At 33.1% G+C, this 20,382-nt stretch overlaps 1 protein-coding gene and 1 pseudogene across 1 annotated transcript; both read left to right on the top strand.

Moving 5' to 3' along the window:
* Positions 1-2,170: 2,170 nt before the first annotated feature.
* Positions 2,171-4,599, top strand: LOC124839325 (subtilisin-like protease SBT3). The gene has a single exon (XM_047315095.2). It carries the CDS (start codon positions 2,227-2,229, stop codon positions 4,483-4,485), a length of 2,259 nt encoding a protein of 752 aa, XP_047171051.1. The 5' UTR covers positions 2,171-2,226; the 3' UTR covers positions 4,486-4,599.
* Positions 4,600-17,495: 12,896 nt separating this feature from the next.
* Positions 17,496-19,866, top strand: LOC124827597 (subtilisin-like protease SBT3 pseudogene; annotated as a pseudogene).
* The last annotated feature ends 516 nt before the right edge of the window (positions 19,867-20,382 follow it).

Below are 20,382 nucleotides of genomic sequence, written 5' to 3'. Positions count from 1 at the left end.
AACTTCTTAGCAAACATTCCACTAGGAATGAAACCAACCCATCGGTGTCAATACACTGTGATTGCCAATCGATAATAGCTATAAAAACAAAAATTACAATGGAAAGAATAGACATATTCAATTGAGACAATTTTGTGAAGCAGCTGCTAAAGAGTAGAACTATTTCCATTGACTATGTGAAGTCAGAACGGAATCTAGCAGATCCTCTGACAAAACCCTTGGGAAGAAATATGATATTAGAAACATTAAGGGGAATGGGACTTAAGCCACTGGCAAACAAACAAGTGATGACAACCCAACCTTTGTGATTGGAGATCCCATGAATAAGGTTCATATGGGTAAAAACAAGTCACTTGTTAGCTCTGATAGCACTAAATTGATTTTAATCAATTATGTCCATTCCTATGGTGTGTGTGAAAGTGCTAGAGACTGCATTATTGAGAGACTAAACTTTGTTATTAAATTATACGTGGTGAAAGAATTTTAGCTTAAACAAAGTTTTTAATGATTTTCATATCCCTTATGGGTGGTGTATGATTTGCAACATACACTTGATGAAATCACCTATATGAGTGTCGAGTGGGACCGCTTGCATGAGATCTTGGCATGATCTCTAGAGCACTCATGAATACCGGGCACGCACATGGCCTAGTAAGCGCAACACAACGATAACAGAAAGGATTGTGGGGGTGTATTGTGATTTATAAACCTCTAAACACACATCAAGTGTCTTTGATTCATATAGCTTGTTATATCAACTACATTGTGTGTTAAGTATTTCAATCTAAGACTGGTTCATATAGCTTGCTATACCAGGTCTGATGCATTACATCCTATGAGACCCATAAAAGTTTCTTATCTGTGTTTTAGTATTTGAACTATTTGAGTCAAAAACCTTTTATTTCAACTTTCTTTTACAATAAGTGGGGGATTGTTTAGATTATTGCAAAATAAAAACGTTGGATTGCAACGTTCAAAACTTTAATTGCCAATAACATTTAAATTCGTTTTATTAAGTGCTCCAACGGTAAAATGACTTTTATTTTCTTTTATTGATTGTATTCTTTCCTAGCTCTATAAATAGAGAGCTCTTTCTCCATTCCAAAACACATCCCAAATCAATCTTCTCTCCTTCTCCTTTCTTCTTTTCTTCTTCTAAAATTATTCTGGGTTTATTTTATACTCTTTTTTATATATCCTTTCTAGTTCTGAGATCCTCATAGATATTCTGGGAAGTTCCTATTGTATTCTGGAGGATTCGCGTAATACACCGCGGATAAGTCCTTAAGGACAATGAATCTACACGCCTCAGGAAATATTGTTCTTGATTATGTAAGCTTTTATACAACAATTTATGTATTTATACTAGGAAAGATTGCAGCGACCTCCTCACTGTAATTTCCAGACAACATAATTTGCTTCTTGTAATTTTCAGAAAAATTCCACCTATAATTGTGGTGATAGCGTAAAAGAGAGGGTAAAGACTACAAACAAAACTAACATGTTTTTCCAATTAAATTATACAGTTATCAATTAATTAGGATAGTCAATCGTGGCATATGGCACGTTAAATGAAGATCGATCCATGCAACCATTTCATTAATTTTTATAAACGTATTGAAGGGGATAGTATATATTAATGACAGTATCGATATACATGTGCCTCATAGTTGAACCCATCATCCACGTATGAACAAATCAAAATGAAACTGACAAAATCGCTTTCTAGTTTCTAATATCAGGCTGGATTCATAGACAAATTTGTACAGCCTGGTCATTGAATTATAAATATAATACCTAATATAGGTTTTTATTTTGAGTTTAATTTGCAAATAAAACTTTGAATTATTATATCAGGCTGAAAATTTGTAATTATTATTGAATTAATGATCAGTTGCAGACAAAGGTGTCCAAAATCATCCACAGCACGGGCGTACATTGCTCCTCAATCATGGGGCAATGGGGTCTCTTAAAAGATACCTTTGGGATAGAAAACTTTTAAGATGATCATACTTTAGACACATTCTATAAATACTTTTTATTAATTATTTATCTTTCTTTTATAAGGTGTAAATAAATATCTTAAAAGTGCCCAAAATTCATTTTCCAACTTTGAGAGTGAAGAATATCTTATGGTGGCTAGTTAAGGAATACCACATCTATAGCTAGCTACATTCTCTATTTAAAGAGAAACATTGCTCTGTAGTCATTCACATTAACCCAATCATGGCTACCCATATTTGTCTCTCTCTTTGCTTCTTCTACATCACAACCCTCCACCTTGTTTCAACGTTGGCTCAGTCTGACAATTATATCATTCACATGGATATATCAGCCATGCCCAAAGCATTCTCCACCCAGCACACTTGGTATCAATCCACTCTTTCTTCAGCGTTGAAAAGTTCCAAACCCACCAGTAATAATCTTAAATCTATTATTTCTACCAAGCTGCTTTACACCTACACCAATGTCATCAATGGTTTCAGTGCAAACCTTTCACCTAAAGAGCTTGAAGCTCTGAAAACCTCCCCCGGTTATGTTTCTTTCTTGCGAGATTTACCAGCCAAGCGTGACACAACACACTCACCGTCCTTCCTTGGCTTAAACCCCAATGAAGGGGCGTGGCCAGCGGCACAGTTTGGCAAGGATGTCATAGTTGGTTTGGTGGACACTGGAATTTGGCCAGAAAGTGAAAGCTTCAGAGACGATGGAATGGGTGGGGTTCCTTCACGATGGAAAGGGCAATGTGAAAGTACCATCAAATGCAACAAGAAGCTCATTGGAGCAAGGTTCTTTAACAAAGGGTTGTTGGCAAAGAACCCCAACATCACCATAGGTGCGAACTCAACACGTGACACTGAGGGTCATGGAACTCATACATCAAGCACTGCAGCTGGGAGCGTAGTCGAAGGTGCATCGTACTTTGGGTATGCTTCTGGAACAGCCACGGGAATGGCTTCACGTGCGAGAGTGGCCATGTACAAAGCCCTGTGGGAAGATGGAGCTTACATGTCTGATATAATAGCCGCAATTGATAGTGCGATATCTGATGGGGTAGATGTTCTTTCTTTGTCATTTGGCTTTGATGATATACCTTTGTACGAGGACCCTGTTGCTATAGCCACGTTTGCAGCAATGCAGAAAAACATTTTTGTGTCGACGTCAGCAGGGAACGAAGGGCCTTCCCTTGGAAGACTTCACAACGGAATACCATGGGTCATAACTGTGGCTGCCGGAACATTGGACCGTGAATTTCACGGGGCTCTTACTCTTGGCAATGGAGTCCAACTAACTGGCATGTCTCTCTATCATGGAAACTTCTCCTCTAGCCATGTTCCAATTGTTTTCATGGGGTTGTGCGACAGAGTGAAGGAACTGGCCAAAGTGAGGACCAAGATTGTGGTGTGTGAAGACAATGGAACAATCATTGATCTTCAAGTGTCTAACATTTTTGAAGCAAATGTTGTCGCGGCAGTGTTCATAACAAACAGTTCCGATAGTTCGTTTTTCTTAGATAATAGCTTTGCAACAATTGTTATTTCCACAGCAGATGGGGAAATTGTCAAAGCTTACATCAAGAGCAATAACTCTAGTGCGAAAGCAGGCATGTCTTTTGAGATGACAGTTTTGGGTACTAAACCAGCACCGAGTGTGGATAGTTACAGTTCCCGAGGACCTTCAAGTAGTTGTCCATTTGTGTTGAAACCGGACATCACTGCTCCTGGTACATCAATCTTAGCTGCATGGCCTCAAAATCTTCCGGTGGAAGTGTTTGGGTCGCAAAGTATTTTCAGTAACTTCAATTTGTTAAGTGGCACATCCATGGCATGCCCTCATGTTGCTGGTGTCGCAGCATTGTTAAGAGGAGCACACCCCGAATGGAGTGTTGCATCCATTAGGTCAGCCATCATGACAACATCAGACATGGTTGATAACACCTTAGGGCCCATCAAAGACATTGGCAACGACAACAAACGAGCCTCTCCTTTAGCATCTGGTTCTGGTCACATCAACCCTAATAAAGCCCTTAACCCTGGCCTTGTTTACGATGCTGGAGTTCAAGATTATGTTAATCTGCTCTGCGCTCTTGGCTTCACCCAAAGAAACATCACCGTCATCACAAGAACCTCTTCCAATGATTGTTCCAAAGCTTCCTTGGACCTCAACTACCCTTCTTTTATTGCTTTCTTCAACAGCAACAATTCAAGTACAGCACAAGAATTTCAGAGAACAGTGACCCATGTAGGGGAGGGACCTGCAAGCTATGCTGCCAGCTTTATACCCGTGGAAGGGTACGAAGTCAGTGTGATCCCTGAATTGTTAGTGTTCAAGGAGAAGTACGAGAAGTTGAACTACACGTTGAGAATTGAAGGTCCACGAAAGAAGAAAGAGAAAAAAGTTGCTTTTGGGTATCTCATTTGGACGGACATCCAACATGTGGTTAGGAGTCCCATTGTGGTCACCACTCTCAAATTCGACTTCTAACATTATATATATGTATCTATGCTCGTACATGAATCAAGTGAAAAATCTATATTAACTAAAGAAATTTTCTACAGAAAATTATCATAAAATTATCATCATTTCTCACTTGACTAATATGATTTTCTATGACTTGCCAAATAAGATCAATTCTTTTATACTCCAAAATTTCCTATCTTTATATATATATATATATATATATATATATATATATATATATATATATATATATATATATATATATATATATATTCTTTTTCCTTATCATACCATTTGTAATACTTATTTTATTCACTATATTTATCTTCTACTTATTAAGGAGAAATCTCAAATTGTTCCTTATTAGTCTCATTTAATATGTAAATGTTTGGTTTTCTTGTCCTTGCATATATTTACTTTCTCTGACCTCTCCGTCTATTGTATGCATTCTCTCAATCTAATCCATCGATTTCTGTTTTCCACCCTTGTCCTAAATTTTCTTATTTTGTCACATAGTCTACTAAGTTGAAGGCTTGCAGATGAAAACAAAGAGGAAAACATAGTTAAAATCAGGAAGACGTTGAAGGTTGAAGGTTAGAGAACAATAACGTTAGAGTACGTCATTTGTTTTTCATAGAAAATTCTTGATTTCTTTACTTGTGGACATATTTTCTTGTGTTGAAAAATTAGAAGTAACCCATCTAATTGTCCATTGTATGGAATGTGGTTTTCGTCAATCTAATTTGAGTTTTCTATTTCCCACATTGCCCTCAATTTTCTTATTTTGCAATATATTTTACTTCGTAAAGGCCTAAGACTTAACGAACAGGAAAACATAGTTGAAATTGGTTGAAGGGTTCAAGGATGAAGGTTTGACAACAACAAAATTGGAGAATAAGTCATTTGTTTTTCCTGAAGCTTTGATTTTTTACTTTATGGACATATTTTCTTCTGTTTAAGGTTTAAACTCTTGTTAAAGAAGTTCAACAAGACGTGGACAATATTTGTGAACGTCAGCAATAATATTTTTGGACTACAATCTAAAGGAAGAAGTAAAATTTTAAGGATTATGGTTTGTTGAGATTTTATTAACAATTTTTAAAAAAAATCTGGATTACCCTAAAAATTTAGGGATATAACACTTGGTTAAGGATCATGGTTTATTTTGTTATAAATATATATCATAATTTTATTTAATTTCGTGAATTAGTGACTAAAGCATAATTAAGATTTCAAATCCTTAAATATAGTTAACCCATGTATTAACTATATTTTGCATTCTTTTAAAATTGAATGATTTGAAGTATTTTAATGTAGGTTTATTTTGTTTTAAAAGTATCTAAGTATGAATGAGTTTTATTATTTTAAAAAACAAAATCTTTTTTATAAACTACTTTCCTAGAGTTCTTTTGTTAAAAAATGGATTTTAAGTCTAATTCAACCTCACAAAATCGGCTTATAAAGAGAGGTTTGCACCTACTTATATACTCTAAATTGATCTTATCTCTAGTCGATATGAGACTTCCAACACCCCTCTTCTATATATATATAATGATAAGTGTGAAAAAGAGTCGTTTTTATACTTATAAATGAGCTCAATCTTGTAATTATTCATGTTTTTCCTCATTGAAAAGTTGTAATAGGTAGTAGATTGTTATGTAAAATATTGTACAGGAAATGGTGTATTATTTAGACTCTGTCAGTCAATTTTCGCAAAGCGAAAGCCAAAATTCGCACTGCCAGAAGAAGAAAATTCGCATAATGCACCAGTTCCTGTGCGCTGAGCGAATAACATCAATTAAAATGCAGCAGTTAAGAAAATTCGCATAGCGCACCAGTACATGTGCGCTGAGTGAATTAATGAATTTAAGTAGCTTTAAAAGACGTGACAGAGCGACAGAAACATCGTCTTCTGAAAGAAGTTCCGGACAAAAGAAAGGAAAACATCTCAGGAACTTCCGGAGACTACTTCAAGGCATCAAGACACCATTGTTGCAAGGGATTGCTTCAAATGTGTACGTTTTAGATGACTAGGAGTAGTTAAATTTCTCTTTCGTTGAGATTGGATGTAATGAACTTACTGTAATTTTCCTGTTCAATATATCGTTGTTCGTTCATATGCTCTTTCTTGAATCTATTATCATTTTATGAAAATATAATGTTATTTGAACGTCTTTGATTATTGGAAAGTAACTTTTCTCATGTATCTCCTAATTTGCATATTCCATCATTTGACAGAATTGTAAAAGTTCCGTTTTCAGATCCAATTTCTTTTGGATTATAATTAGATTTTTAAAGTGTTTCTAAATTAGAAGTAACGGAGAGATGATTAACCCAATTTCTTTTAGAGGAAGATACAGAAAAGGTTGAAAAGCAATAGAGAGATGATTAACCCAGATTGAGAAATTTAGAGAATAAGTTTATGATAAGTTCAATTAAAGCAATTTGGAGTAGCTAAAAACTGCACCAAAAACTGATATAATAAGACAAATATTACAATTAAATGCTCCATGCTGAAATACACAATGCATTTAAAATCAAAGCTGCAATGTCTACTTTCTACTTCAAAACTAAGTTCAAAAGTAAGTTCAAAACCAAGTTCATATTAGAATTTACAGGTTTATAATGATATAACAGAGCATCTAATAAAAACTTCCAGTTAAACGATGCAACACGGTCCAATTTAGGGGCAAAAACATACGCTCTCACACACACAAATTAGTCACCAAAATTGGTGCAGTTGATAATAAAAGAATTCGAATTTCGGTAAAGATATGATCTTGCTGGATCCAAGAACCACCCAGTTCATGTAAACTTCCTTTTTATAAACAAAATAAAAGAAAAAAAGATCTACATTTTACCTTGGTTACAGGATTCTAAAAAACAACCTCAAAACACGAACCAAAAAAAGAAGAAAAAGTAAAACAGTTCCAAAACACTCCGTAAAGTTTTGAACAGTACTAAGCAATCAACCAGGAACAATAAACATGCTGGGAATTAACAAAAGAAAAAAGACAAATGCCTGGACCTTTTTCCTTGGAGTAAAAGCGAACCCTAAAATTTAAAACTTTAATTTGGTAAGAGAGAAAAAATGAGTTACCTGTAGCAAATGGTGTTGAGGAGTGGTTGTTGAATGAGAGGACGATGAATCGTAAATAGGCTGCGATAACTCAATCTGCTGAATAGCATCAAAGAGGAAGAAATTGGAAGAGGTCTATGGAGGAATTGTGCCGGTGGTGATGAGGTTGTCGGCGGGATCCAAAGGGAAGACGACAAAGAAAAAGAGAAGTGCAAAGAGGAGAAGAAGAAGAAGCAGTGGAGTGAAAATCACGCACCGAATTTTTTCATCTGGGCCAATGGAGATAACCCAGCCCTACTCCTGTCCTAACCCACTTCATGGGGCTCCAGGGGTCAGGGGCTCCTGTCTTAACACCGAACACATTCCCAATTTGCAAAATAGGAGAAGGACAACTTACCAGTGGCCGAAAACGATGGCGGAATAGACGACCAACCACAATGGTCGGTAAGAGGCTCTCTGATAGGTGACGAGAACTGAACAAATGAAGCAGACGACACAAGGGAGCCCTGTGAAGGAAGAAAGGTGCTCAATAGGGATACAGAGAAAAACGCTCACAAAGGAATGTTTCATTCGAAGAGGGAAACTAAACCTCAAAAATGTTTAATCCAATTTCGTGAGCCCTTTACCGGCGGCCCACATCCTTCGGAAGATCCTTCGATAAAAAAAGATTACCGATGGCCTATAGGCCTTCGGTAAATACCCGCCGGTAATTTTAACATTTCTTGTAGTGTTTGAATCCAAGAAAAACCATGATTCTTTTTCTAGCCAAGCCAAGCCTTAACCTGAAAAGACCTTTGGACTTAACCAATAGTGTGTGAAGTGTGTGAATCAAATGAAATGCAAAAGCTGATGAAGTTCTATGTCAATTCTACTGTCATGTGAGGACAAACACTTGAGTGTGAGTAATGATAAATGCCGATCTGGTTGTTCATATTCTATGCACAGATGATTTTGTGAGTGATGCACCATGTCATACTTGTTTGAAATCTTTGGGAATGCATGTGATTATTCTGATGTGCAGAGCCATTTTATCAAAATGTCAAATGTCTGTTGTGATGTTCATTTTCTTATGTGATTTCATGAGGGCATGAAATAGTTCAAGTTTGGGGGAGTTGATAAGTGTGAAAAAGAGTTGGTTTTATACTTATAAATGAGCTCAATCTTGTAATTATTCATGTTGTTCCTCATTGAAAAGTTGTAATAGGTAGTAGATTGTTATGTAAAATATTGTACAGGAAATGGTGTATTATTTAGACTCTGTCAGCCAATTTTCGCAAAGCGAAAGCCAAAATTCGCACTGCCAGAAGAAGAAAATTCGCATAGTGCACCAATACCTGTGCGCTGAGCGAATAATATCAGTTAAAATGCAACCGTTAAGAAAATTCGCATAGTGCACCAATACATGTGCGCTGAGCGAATTAATGAATTTAAGTGACTTTAAAAGACGTGACAGAGCGACAGAAATATCGTCTTCTGAAAGAAGTTCCGGACAAAAGAAAGGAAAACATCTCAGGAACTTCCGGAGACTACTTCAAGGCATCAAGACACCATTGTTGCAAGGCATTGCTTCAAATGTGTACGTTTTAGATGACTAGGAGTAGTTAAATTTCTCTTTCGTTGGGATTGGATGTAATGAACTCACTATAATTTTTCTGCTCAATATATCGTTGTTCGTTCATATGCTCTTTCTTGAATTTATTATCATTGTATGAAAATATAATGTTATTTGAATGTCTTTGATTATTGGAAAGTAACTTTTAACAGGAACGAACGTAGATAGAGCACTTAAGTGATTTGGGATCTAGGGATAGACTCAATAATTTGATCATTCTTACATCGGACTTAATGCAAATTGTATATTAAATTGACTAAAGGATTATCATTTTAATATATTAATTAGCTAGCCTTGACTTCAAACTAAAGTCTTCCTTATATCACTTCACATAATCTTATATTCTTTTTGAACTACTACATAACTGACTCGATCACACACATCTCTGATCTACTATCAAACGTTGACACTCTTAATTTACCCTTATTCACAACTACTCTGATAACATAATTAACGTTTATATAAGACTTAAATGCTTATTTCGTCCCCATGTTAAGAGGTGAATTTATGTTTAGTACCCGGTTTTAAAAATGAATCTATTGAGTCTCAAAGTTGTAAAAATTGTATAAATAAAGTCTTTTCCGTTAAATTAGCATAAATAGAGTTAAGTCTATGGTGATCTGTCTGCAATATTTTTCTCTTTCTTCTACTGTTGCTGCATCTTTTTTTCTCTCGCTTTTCTATCCTCAATCAAGATTTTTTTTTATTCTCCTTCGTATCTCTATCACCCATCAGATCTCACAACAATAAATAACAAAGTAGCAAAAACAAACCACGGACTAGTGAAGGAAACACATAGAGTGTAGAAGGGTGAAGAACCGCATCGCGAGAAAAAACCCTTATTTCTTTAAATGAGGTCGGTACTGTCGACGTCGCATAAGAGTGGCACATTCTCTCCGGAGACGGCAGAGTATCTGATCGGAACTTTAGTTGATAACCGACCTTTCCCTCTCTCGTCAGAGTTCTGGCAGAGATTGTTGGAGCTTCCTCTTAATGTCCAATGGTCGGCTCAACGTGTTCTCAAGCTGCAGGAACTACAGACATGATATCAATGAATTTCTCATCAAAATTATACAAAATATGTATTTAAATATTGGGTAACGTGTTATGGATTAAACAATGAGACCAACTAAGAGAGATGGTATAATGCATTTGTAAAATGCCAATCAATCAGAAATTGCCTTGAATAGCAATATCATTGGCTTTTACAATAATTATCATAAAAGTCATTTCCAAAATTGTATTAGTTAACAATGTAAAACCTTAAACCATTATTCTCCCTCTGTTGCATAACCAAACCCATTCAATCACTAAAACGAATTCAACACTCTCGACTACACAAACCTTAATATATCAAAACGGTCTCTTCCGCGATTGAGACACGCCATGTGATTGCTCTTGAAATCCTTGGTGAAATCAAATCCTTTAGCAACCACAGGCGGATTGAACCCTGAGTCGAGGACCATTTTATCCTCGTCCATCCTTCTGTGGTCGAAGTAATTCTGGTGCGCGAGCATTTCCATCAACTGGATCCACACGAGCCATGGGTTCACCAGCTCCACTACCTTCTTCGGCGGCAGCTCCAGGGGGGTTTCATCGTCAAGGGAGAGTGGCGGCTCAAGTTGGTTGTCGTTTTGAGGGGGAGCGTCCTTGGATTGGCGTTAGGCTCGAATGCGTTGAAACGTTTCGTGCTTCTAAGAACACTCTTTCTCGATGACATCGATCTGATCGAAGACGAAGCTGAGATGAGCGGAGAGGGAAGAAGGTTTGGAATCAGGATTAGGGTCTGGTGGGGTTGTAGAGAAAGGTTTGGTAAGAGAGAAATTATGAAAATAACTAATATACAAAAAGCTGAAAGTTGCAGAAAGAACATACGAGAAGAAAAAAAAGTGAGATTTTATAGACACATCAGCACGTCCTCCTTAACTTCGCTAATTTAAGGGAGAAAATTTTATTTATACAATTTTTACAGTTTGGAACTTAATAAATTCATTTTTAAAACCGGATAATAAACAGAAATTCACCTCTGTACGAAATAAGCATTTAAACCTTTATATAATTAACTAAATATAAATAAACTTAATCTTGTTAAATTTTTTTAATAAAAATATTTATAAAGATTTATATATAAATTAAAATTTTGTTTGAATTTTAAGAGTGATAAAATTGTTTAATTTAAAAAAAAAGAACTAAAATGAGATAAAATAAAAATACAAGAACAAAATTGAGACTAATATAATGACACGTGGTTTAACCGTGTAAGGTGACACTTTCTGATAGTGACACATGACATTATTAGTGTCACATCACATTGTTATTGTTAGGTGACACAATGTCAGTTTAATACGTGACAATTTGTTTTTAAAAAAATAATAATAAAAAATTAAAATAATATTTAAAAAATTACAAAAAATTTGACATATAACACCTTTTTTAATTGTATTAATGCAAAATTAAAATACTTTAATTTTTCAAAAATAAAAATCCTAACAGACCTTTGTAAATAATTTCACCAAACGAACCACTGTACGATTAAATCAATAATAAATAAATAATTAAATTTATGTCTTAAATGGAACAAGACAAATAATAAATAAAGTAGAGTACTCGTTAAAATAAACGTCAGCACTAGATAAAATCATTAATATTATTTCTTACTGATATATAATTGACAACCCGTTTAGTTTTGGTATTTATCTTAATTTATTTAATTTTTATTTAAAATCTACTACTAAATTAAAAGTAAAACATTAATACAATATTTGACTACTCATTAAAACATATAGATGCCCTAAAAAGAAAACTTAAAATTATATAAATAATTCTACTTATCTCTATATCACCTTAAAATTACAGTTAAAATAACTTGAAAATGAATTTAAAACAGTTTTAATTAGATAAGCAATTCAACAGATTATGTGAGTATTATTGATATGGATAATATTTAATTTTTTAAATTAGGTATGAAAATAAGATGATATATTCACATTCATCATTTTTTCTCTTAATAATTATGTAAATCTTAATATTTATTTATTTTTTCATACATTTTTTATTTAAAATTACTACATTACTTTTAATTTATTATGTAATTTAAAAAATTTATGTTAACATTCTTTTATCTTAATTTCGTAACTTTTTTATGAGACATATGTGATATTTTTTATAATTACTCCATTTTTATCTAATGATTTTTTATACTTTTATTTTATATTTATATAATTATAATGCCTATTTTAAGTTCAGATTCTCTATTAGATTTTTATATATTGTCTTCTATTGAATATTAAAAATGGTTGGTAAATTAATTTTCTTAAATATATTTTTAAATATCAAAATCAATCTCCAACAGCGTATTTTAAAGATATAAAAGAGAAACAATAAAGAAAAAAAAATTCAACATTAAAGATTCCAAATTATTTTTTGTTGTGATTTCTGTCGTTTACAAACGGGTACAAGTATACCTAAGTTGATGATGAAGATAATTTGGAATATCTATTTGAGTATGTAGATGATGAAGATAAATCTTTACCTAAAATATATAGAAGAGATGATCAAATTATAATAAATAATTTAATTTAAGTCAATGAACAAGATAAATAACAAATAAATTATAAATACATTATACTACTCATTAAAATAAACGCCTTATAATGATTAGATAAAATTATTAATATTATTTCTTACTATTATACATTTGACCATCCGTTTAATTTTGGTATTTATTTTAATTTGTTTTATTTTTATTTGAGGTCTATTAATAAATCAAACGTAACATAAATACAGTATTTTACTACCCATAAAAACATATCAATGCCTTAAAAAGAAAACCTAAATTTATATAAATAATTCTTCTTATCTCTATATCACCTTAAAAATTACAAATCACTTCAAAATTAATTTAAAATAGTTTTAATTAGATATGTAAATCAACCCGTTTATGTGGACATTATCTCAGTCTAAGTTTGAATAGAAAACTTTTTGATATATATAAATAAATAAATAAATAAATAAATATATATATATATATATATATATATATATATATATATATATATATATATGTATGTATGTACGTGTGTGTGAAAAATATTTAATTTTTTAAATTGAGTAGGAGATTAAAATCTTATGTTTATATTTATCCCATTTTACTCCTTGTCCTTATATAAATCTCAGTATTCATTTCTATTTTCATACGTTTTTCTTATTTAAATGGTTTAATAGGTTCGGAGGTCCTTATATTTGTGGGTTCGTTTCAATTGGGTCCTCCAATTTTGAAAGTAATCAATTTGGTCCCTAATTTAACAAAATTGAGTCAATAATACCCTTTCATTTAAATGTAATGGACGGCGTTAACTTTTTAAACATGTAGCATGTTGAGGCATCCTTTTATTTGCAGGTTGCACAGTTTTATTTGAAGGATGCTTCAATATACCACATGTTTAAAACGTTAATGTCGTCCATTGCATTTAACGGAAAGGGTATTATTGACTCAATTTTGTTAAATTAGGGACCAAATTGATCACTTTCAAAATTGGAGGACCCAATTGAAACGAACCCACAAATATAGGGACCTCCGAACCTATTAAACCTATTTAAATTAATAAAACACTTTTAATTCATTATATAATCTAACGAATTTATGTTAATTTTTTTTAATTTTAATTTCATAACTTGGTTATAAGACATATATGTGATTTTTTAATATTTTTTGTAAGGGCCTGTAAAATTAATAAAGGGGCCTTTGGACCTTATGTGGGGCAGTCAGACCCATCAGATCAAAGGCACATGACCGTAGCAGGAGTCTTTCTCCTAAGTCAGTTTTCCACTCTGTCAACTTTTTCCTTCTCTCTTTACAAACTCATCTTCTAAATATTGCTATGCCTTCTCTCTAAAATACCACCATGTTGAACCGTTCAATTTTTGAATAGGTGGTGCTCAAACGTTCATCGCGTCAAAGGCTCTGTAACGGACCAAACGAGTTCTTGTTCCAACTGGTAAGTCACTTTCTCCTTTTCTCCACCGTTTCTAGCACCTAGGGCATTGTTATTTTACTCAATGCATGTCACTAGAAGTATTCTACTTCAAATTTGTGGTAATTTCTAGCCTAAAAAGCTAATTCTATCACTATTGGGTGATTTATAGGGTGTCTTTGAATTTTTCTGTGAGGAGCACTATTTAGATCATCCCTGTCAAGTAAACTGTGAAATTTTCCAGGTAAGGGAGCTAATTATTTTTGTATGAATTTATTTTATACAAATATATGCAGGTTGAATGTTGAACTGGTGTGTTCTTGTGAAGTTGTTCTACGGTGTTAATTTTTACTGGATAATTATAACTGAGACTAGGGTTTGGGAGTAAGGGCTATGCGATAGCATGTATATAGGCATGTACTGTTAAGGTTACTGTGAGGGGAAAAGTGATATATATATATATATATATATATATATATATATATATATATATATATATATAATTGGGTATTTGATGTCTAGAACACTGTAGAACAGTTTTAATAACTTAGATAATTAAATCATAACTTGTTAAAAGCCTTTCTTTGTTGGTAGGATAGAGGGGACTTAAAAACCTGAGTTGGCACATCCTGGTCATAGAGCAGTCCTGGCTTGGTCCAGTACGTTGTGACTAGTCACATGTGCTAGCGTCAAAGGTAAGTCTGATGTATTCAAACATCTGAACGTTCTCCGGTGACCAATTGGGGGAAAGTAAGATGTCTACTATGATGAAAATTAGACAAGTAGTTTCCAAATAAGAACCATGATATATATATATATATATATATATATATATATATATATATATATATATATATATATACATATATATGAACGTAAACTGGTGTATGGAGGGGATCTCATTCATTTTTCTTCTTCTGTTTGTATTGATTGATGTTGTTTGACTGCCAGGATGTATGTATGGTGTTGTTAAGTGGTTGTAAAGCATATGAATATGAACTACAATGATGTAATTGAGTATGAAGTGGACATCTCAGGGTGAGATTGAAAGTGATGAGTAGGGTGTTGTGGTTGTTCTATATAACTGTACGGAGCTTTGAATTGGTATGTCTATCCCTACACTCGAAGCACTGTTCATGCTCAAATAAAGGAGAGCAGTGTAAGTGGTGAGAGTAGAGGGAGGTTCTCGTCTATAGTCTTAGAGTTTAGACATAGACAGATAGAGGATTTACCTTGCATAGTGTTGGGGAGTGCTAGCTGAACTACGCAAGTGCAAAGACGACCAATAGTTCGACAGTTATACCAATCCGGATGAGTCGTGTGAGTGGTTGAGTCATGGTTTAAAGTAGTATGCCTTGATTGTTCTTTATATGTAGCTAAGCACAATGATATTTATTGATTGAACTATATGATTACGACTTGTTTATCTAGCTTACCCTTACTTCTTTGTTGTGTGTTGCTTGTGTATGTTTTCCTTTGCGATAACCATCGACTTGGATGGGAGCATATGTTGTTGAGGACCTTGGAGCAAGAGTTGGAGGATACCGATGATGCAGTATAGTATTTTTAGAATTTCTAAATTTAAGTTGGTGTTATTTTGAAGGACTCTAAAATGTTTAAGTTTTAAGTTCTGATGACTGTAATATCAGCTACTGAACTACTATTCTACTATGATTGTTCTCCTTACTTGAATGTGGACGCCTAAGTTATATGATTCTGGTTATTATATATTTGGGATGCCACATTTTTTATAATTATTTGATATTTATTCAATTATTTTTTATATTTTTATTTGATATTTGTATAACCTTTTCTGACATTAAAAACAAAAATACGTATATCCTTTGGACATCAAATACTTAATAATTTGACGTGTCTTTTACTATGATTTTTATGTTTTGCAAGATAATTATTCAATCAATATTTCCAACAGTAAATAGATTGAAAATAGTATTTTAATATTCTTTTCTAAAATAAAACTATTTAATAATTTTCGGTAACTTCCTATTTGGTAACTTATTATGGTGTTATGTTTTTATTACATAATTTTAATCTTCAATAAATAAAAAATAATATGTTTAGTTTTTTAATAAAATAAAGAATTGATTAACTTTTATTTATTTTAAAATAAGTAAATAACTTAGATATTTTATAAATATTAGTTACATAACTTAATAATATTTTTTGCAAATTATATATATATATATATATATATATTAAATTGTATTATTTTTCATTTTATAATTGACTAGTCCTAAAACTAAATAAATCATATTCATTTTAATATAATAAAAACGGGAATACATTTATAGAATAATTAAATGGTTGTATTTTAAAAGTGAAATTTAGAAACGGATGATACACGTACATTTTCATCTAATATATTTATATTTTAGATATTTTTATCACTCTTTCCTTAATTTCTTTAGATTCTTTTATCTTAGATTTTTTTATCTCTCTTTCCTTATTATAGTATGTAAGAGATTAAAAAATAGTGTATTTTTAGTATGTTTTTAACAACAAGGCTTATTTATTTTAATATTAAAAGATCAAGAATAGAATTTTAGTTAACATTTTTATTATATAAAATATACTATTTCTTTAATTGAAGTCTTATGTCAAAAGTTGAGTTAATATCAACTATTGTATGATTATTTGAATCAGTGATATCTTTAACATGACATGTGTATAAGTTTTAGATTAAATCTTTTGATACATTAGTTTATCATTTATGTTTTTGGTTTATTTGCGTGTTTGTTTTTTCTTTTATAATGATGATAGTGTGAGTAGAGAATGCTGTTTTTTCGAATTAAGTGTTGGATGTTGATGTTGCTCAAGTATGTGATGTTATCTTTTTTCTTTTCTTTTCACTTGTTTTTGAAAGACTTATTTTAGTTTTAATATATATATATATATATATATATATATATATATATATATATATATATATATATATATATATATATATAATATTTTATAGTTATATTTTGGAAAACTAAAATAACATATTATATGTATTTTTTTTTGAGTATTTGTTCTTGTTTATTGAATGTGTGGGAAGTTACAAAATATATAATTTATAAATTTATGATTTTTGTTTTATTTTCCTCTTTAAACGTAATATTTTTGTTTTCGTCTTCAAGCATATATATTAAATATTAAGTGATATTTTCTTTCCTATTTAAGCATATATTATATTTAATTGATAGTTTCTTTCCTTTTTAAACATATATTAAATTTTAATTAATATTTTTTATGTTTGCCTCATTAATTATATATTAAATGTTAATTAATATTTTCAGTATACATAAAATATTTTTCTTATTTAAATCACAATCTTGATCAATCGTACTCAAAATAGCCTTCGATCATGGCTACCATGACTCGTTTTGTTCTATGCTTTTCCTGCATCGTTATCCTTAACCTCGTCTATAGCATGGCTCAATCTGATAACTATATCATCCACATGGACAAATTAGCCATGCCGAAAGCATTTTCCACCCACCATGCTTGGTATTTGTCCACTCTTTCCTCTGTATTGGATAATGCTCATACCTTCAATGATGACAATCTTGACATTGCTTCTTCTAAACTGATTTACACCTACACCAACGCCATGAATGGTTTTACTGCAAATTTGTCACCACAGGAAATTGAAGCTCTCAAAACCTCCCCGGGCTACGTTTCTTCCACACCAGATTTGCCGACCAAGCTTGACACAACACACTCACCGGAATTCCTTGGCCTTAATCCCAACACAGGAGCTTGGCCTGCTGCGAAATTTGGTGAAGATGTCATTGTTGGTTTGGTGGACACTGGAGTATGGCCAGAAAGTGAAAGCTTCAACGATAAAGGGATGCCTGATAAGCTTCCTTCACGATGGTATGGCAAATGTGAAAGTACTATCAAATGCAACAAGAAACTCATTGGAGCTCGCTTCTTTAACAAAGGGTTTCTTGCCAAGAATTCCAAATCGGCCAAAATTGTGCACTCAACTAGGGACACAGATGGCCATGGAACTCACACATCTTCCACGGCAGTTGGAAGCCAAGTTGTTAATGCATCATTCTTTGGAAATGTCAATGGATCAGCGAAAGGAGTTGCTCCAAGGGCAAGAGTAGCCATTTACAAGGTCTTGTGGGGTGAAATGCTTTACGCATCTGATTTGATAGCTGCAGTTGATGCTGCAATATCAGATGGGGTTGATATTCTTTCCCTTTCACTTGGCTATAATGTTTTGACTTTGTTCGAAGACCCTATGGCTATAGCAACATTTGCAGCCATGGATAGAGGCATTTTTGTGTCCACGTCGGCAGGGAATTCAGGGCCTAAACGTGAAACTCTGCACAATGGAATACCATGGGTCATAAACGTGGCTGCTGGCACTTTGGATCGTCAAATTCAGGCGTCTCTTACCCTTGGCAATGGTGTCAAACTATTCGGTTTATCAACTTATCTATTAGGAAACTTCTCAGCACACCAAGTTCCTATTGTTTTTTCCGGTTCATGTGACAATTTCACGGAACTAGTCAAAGCACGTAACAAGATTGTGGTGTGTGAGGTTATGGATGCAAATCTTCCAAATCTTGTGTATAATATAAAGGCTTCAAATGTTTTAGCATCAGTGTTCATTTCAACTTTCAACGATGTTGCAACTGTTAATGAGCTTGGTCTTGTAGGCGTCGTTGTAAACCCAAGAAATGGAGAAACGATCAAAGCATACATCAAGAGTAACTCTGATGCGAAAGCAAGCATGTCTTTTCAGATAACAACATTAGGTATTAAACCTGCACCGAGAGTGGATCGTTACAGTTCTAGAGGGCCATCAATTAGTTGCCCCTTTGTGTTGAAACCAGATATCACCGCTCCTGGTACATCAATCTTAGCTGCATGGCCTGAAAATCTTCCAGTGTCCAGTCCTGGATCAATACCCCTTTATAGTAACTTCAATCTTTTATCTGGAACATCTATGGCATGCCCTCATATGGCAGGTGTGGCAGCATTGTTAAAAGGAGCACATCGTGATTGGAGCCCTGCAGCTATTAGGTCAGCCATCATGACAACATCGGATATATTCGACAACAATAAGGAACCCATTAAAGACATTGGTGACGGAGACAAACCAGCATCTCCTTTAGTCATGGGAGCTGGTCATGTCAACCCCAACAAAGCCCTAGACCCTGGACTTGTTTACGATGCGGGTGCTCAGGATTACGTCAATCTTCTCTGCGCAATGAACTTAACTCAACAACACATCAAAACCATCACAAGATCCTCTTCCTACAATTGTTCCAAACCTTCCTTGGATCTTAACTACCCTTCTTTCATTGCTTTGTTCAGTGAAAATGGTTCTTCTAAACAGTCTATGGGAACTTGGGAATTTTTTAGAACAGTGACCAATGTTGGGGAGGGACAAACAATCTATACTGCTAGGGTTACACCAATCAAAGGGTTCAATGTTAGCATCACCCCAAGCAAGTTGGTGTTCAAGGAGAAGAACCAGAAGCTAAATTACAAGTTAAGAATTGAAGGTCCAAAGAGGGAGGGTTTCGGGTACGTCACTTGGACTGACGTGAAACATGTTGTGAGGAGTCCTATTGTGATCACCTATCCACCATCTCAACAATAATTTCCATATACATTAATTTTGTAATCGAGAAATGATTTCATATGCTTAAAGTGAAAAATATACAAATGTTCTTGATTAGCCATCACTCCTACCTAGGAATCCTAATGTTTGTCTGAAAACTTTGACATGTTTGTCTGAAAAATTTGTCAACAATCTTTCTAATGTTTTTCAGCATAAAATTTGATGGACAGTAAACAACTTTTTTTTAATAACTTTTTCACAATATATTATGTGTTATTATTTTATTAGTTTATATATTTGAAATAGACCAACCACATACTAGATTGTTGTAAAAAAGTTGTAAAAAAAAAAGTTATTAAAAAAACATTTTCCTTTGTTTTATTACAGCCTTGTTCTTACTAAGGTGTGTTGCAAGTGATAAGCCTTGTTCTACATATAGATTTAGACAATACCAAGATAGAAAGGTTTTATTTATCATCTTGGGATTATCTCTCTTGGATGGAGATGAAGGTGGTGACTATAGTCCCCACAATTACATTCAAATTCTAAATTAATAATATTAGGAAAAATAGTTGGTTCAATAAAAAATAAAGAGACAAAATATTTTAATACAATAAGAAAAAATATTGATTATTTACTATGATAATGTTTAATATTGAAACATTTA

Source organism: Vigna umbellata, chromosome 11 (assembly GCF_029865625.1).
Source record: "Vigna umbellata cultivar VRB3 chromosome 11, Vumbellata_1.0, whole genome shotgun sequence".
NCBI classification, from domain to species: domain Eukaryota; kingdom Viridiplantae; phylum Streptophyta; class Magnoliopsida; order Fabales; family Fabaceae; genus Vigna; species Vigna umbellata.
This window is presented reverse-complemented; position numbering and strand designations above follow the sequence as displayed.

Excerpts from the sequence above, each read along its gene's own strand:
- LOC124839325 (XM_047315095.2), top strand. The coding sequence starts at position 2,227 with ATGGCTACCCATATTTGTCTCTCTCTTTGCTTCTTCTACATCACAACC.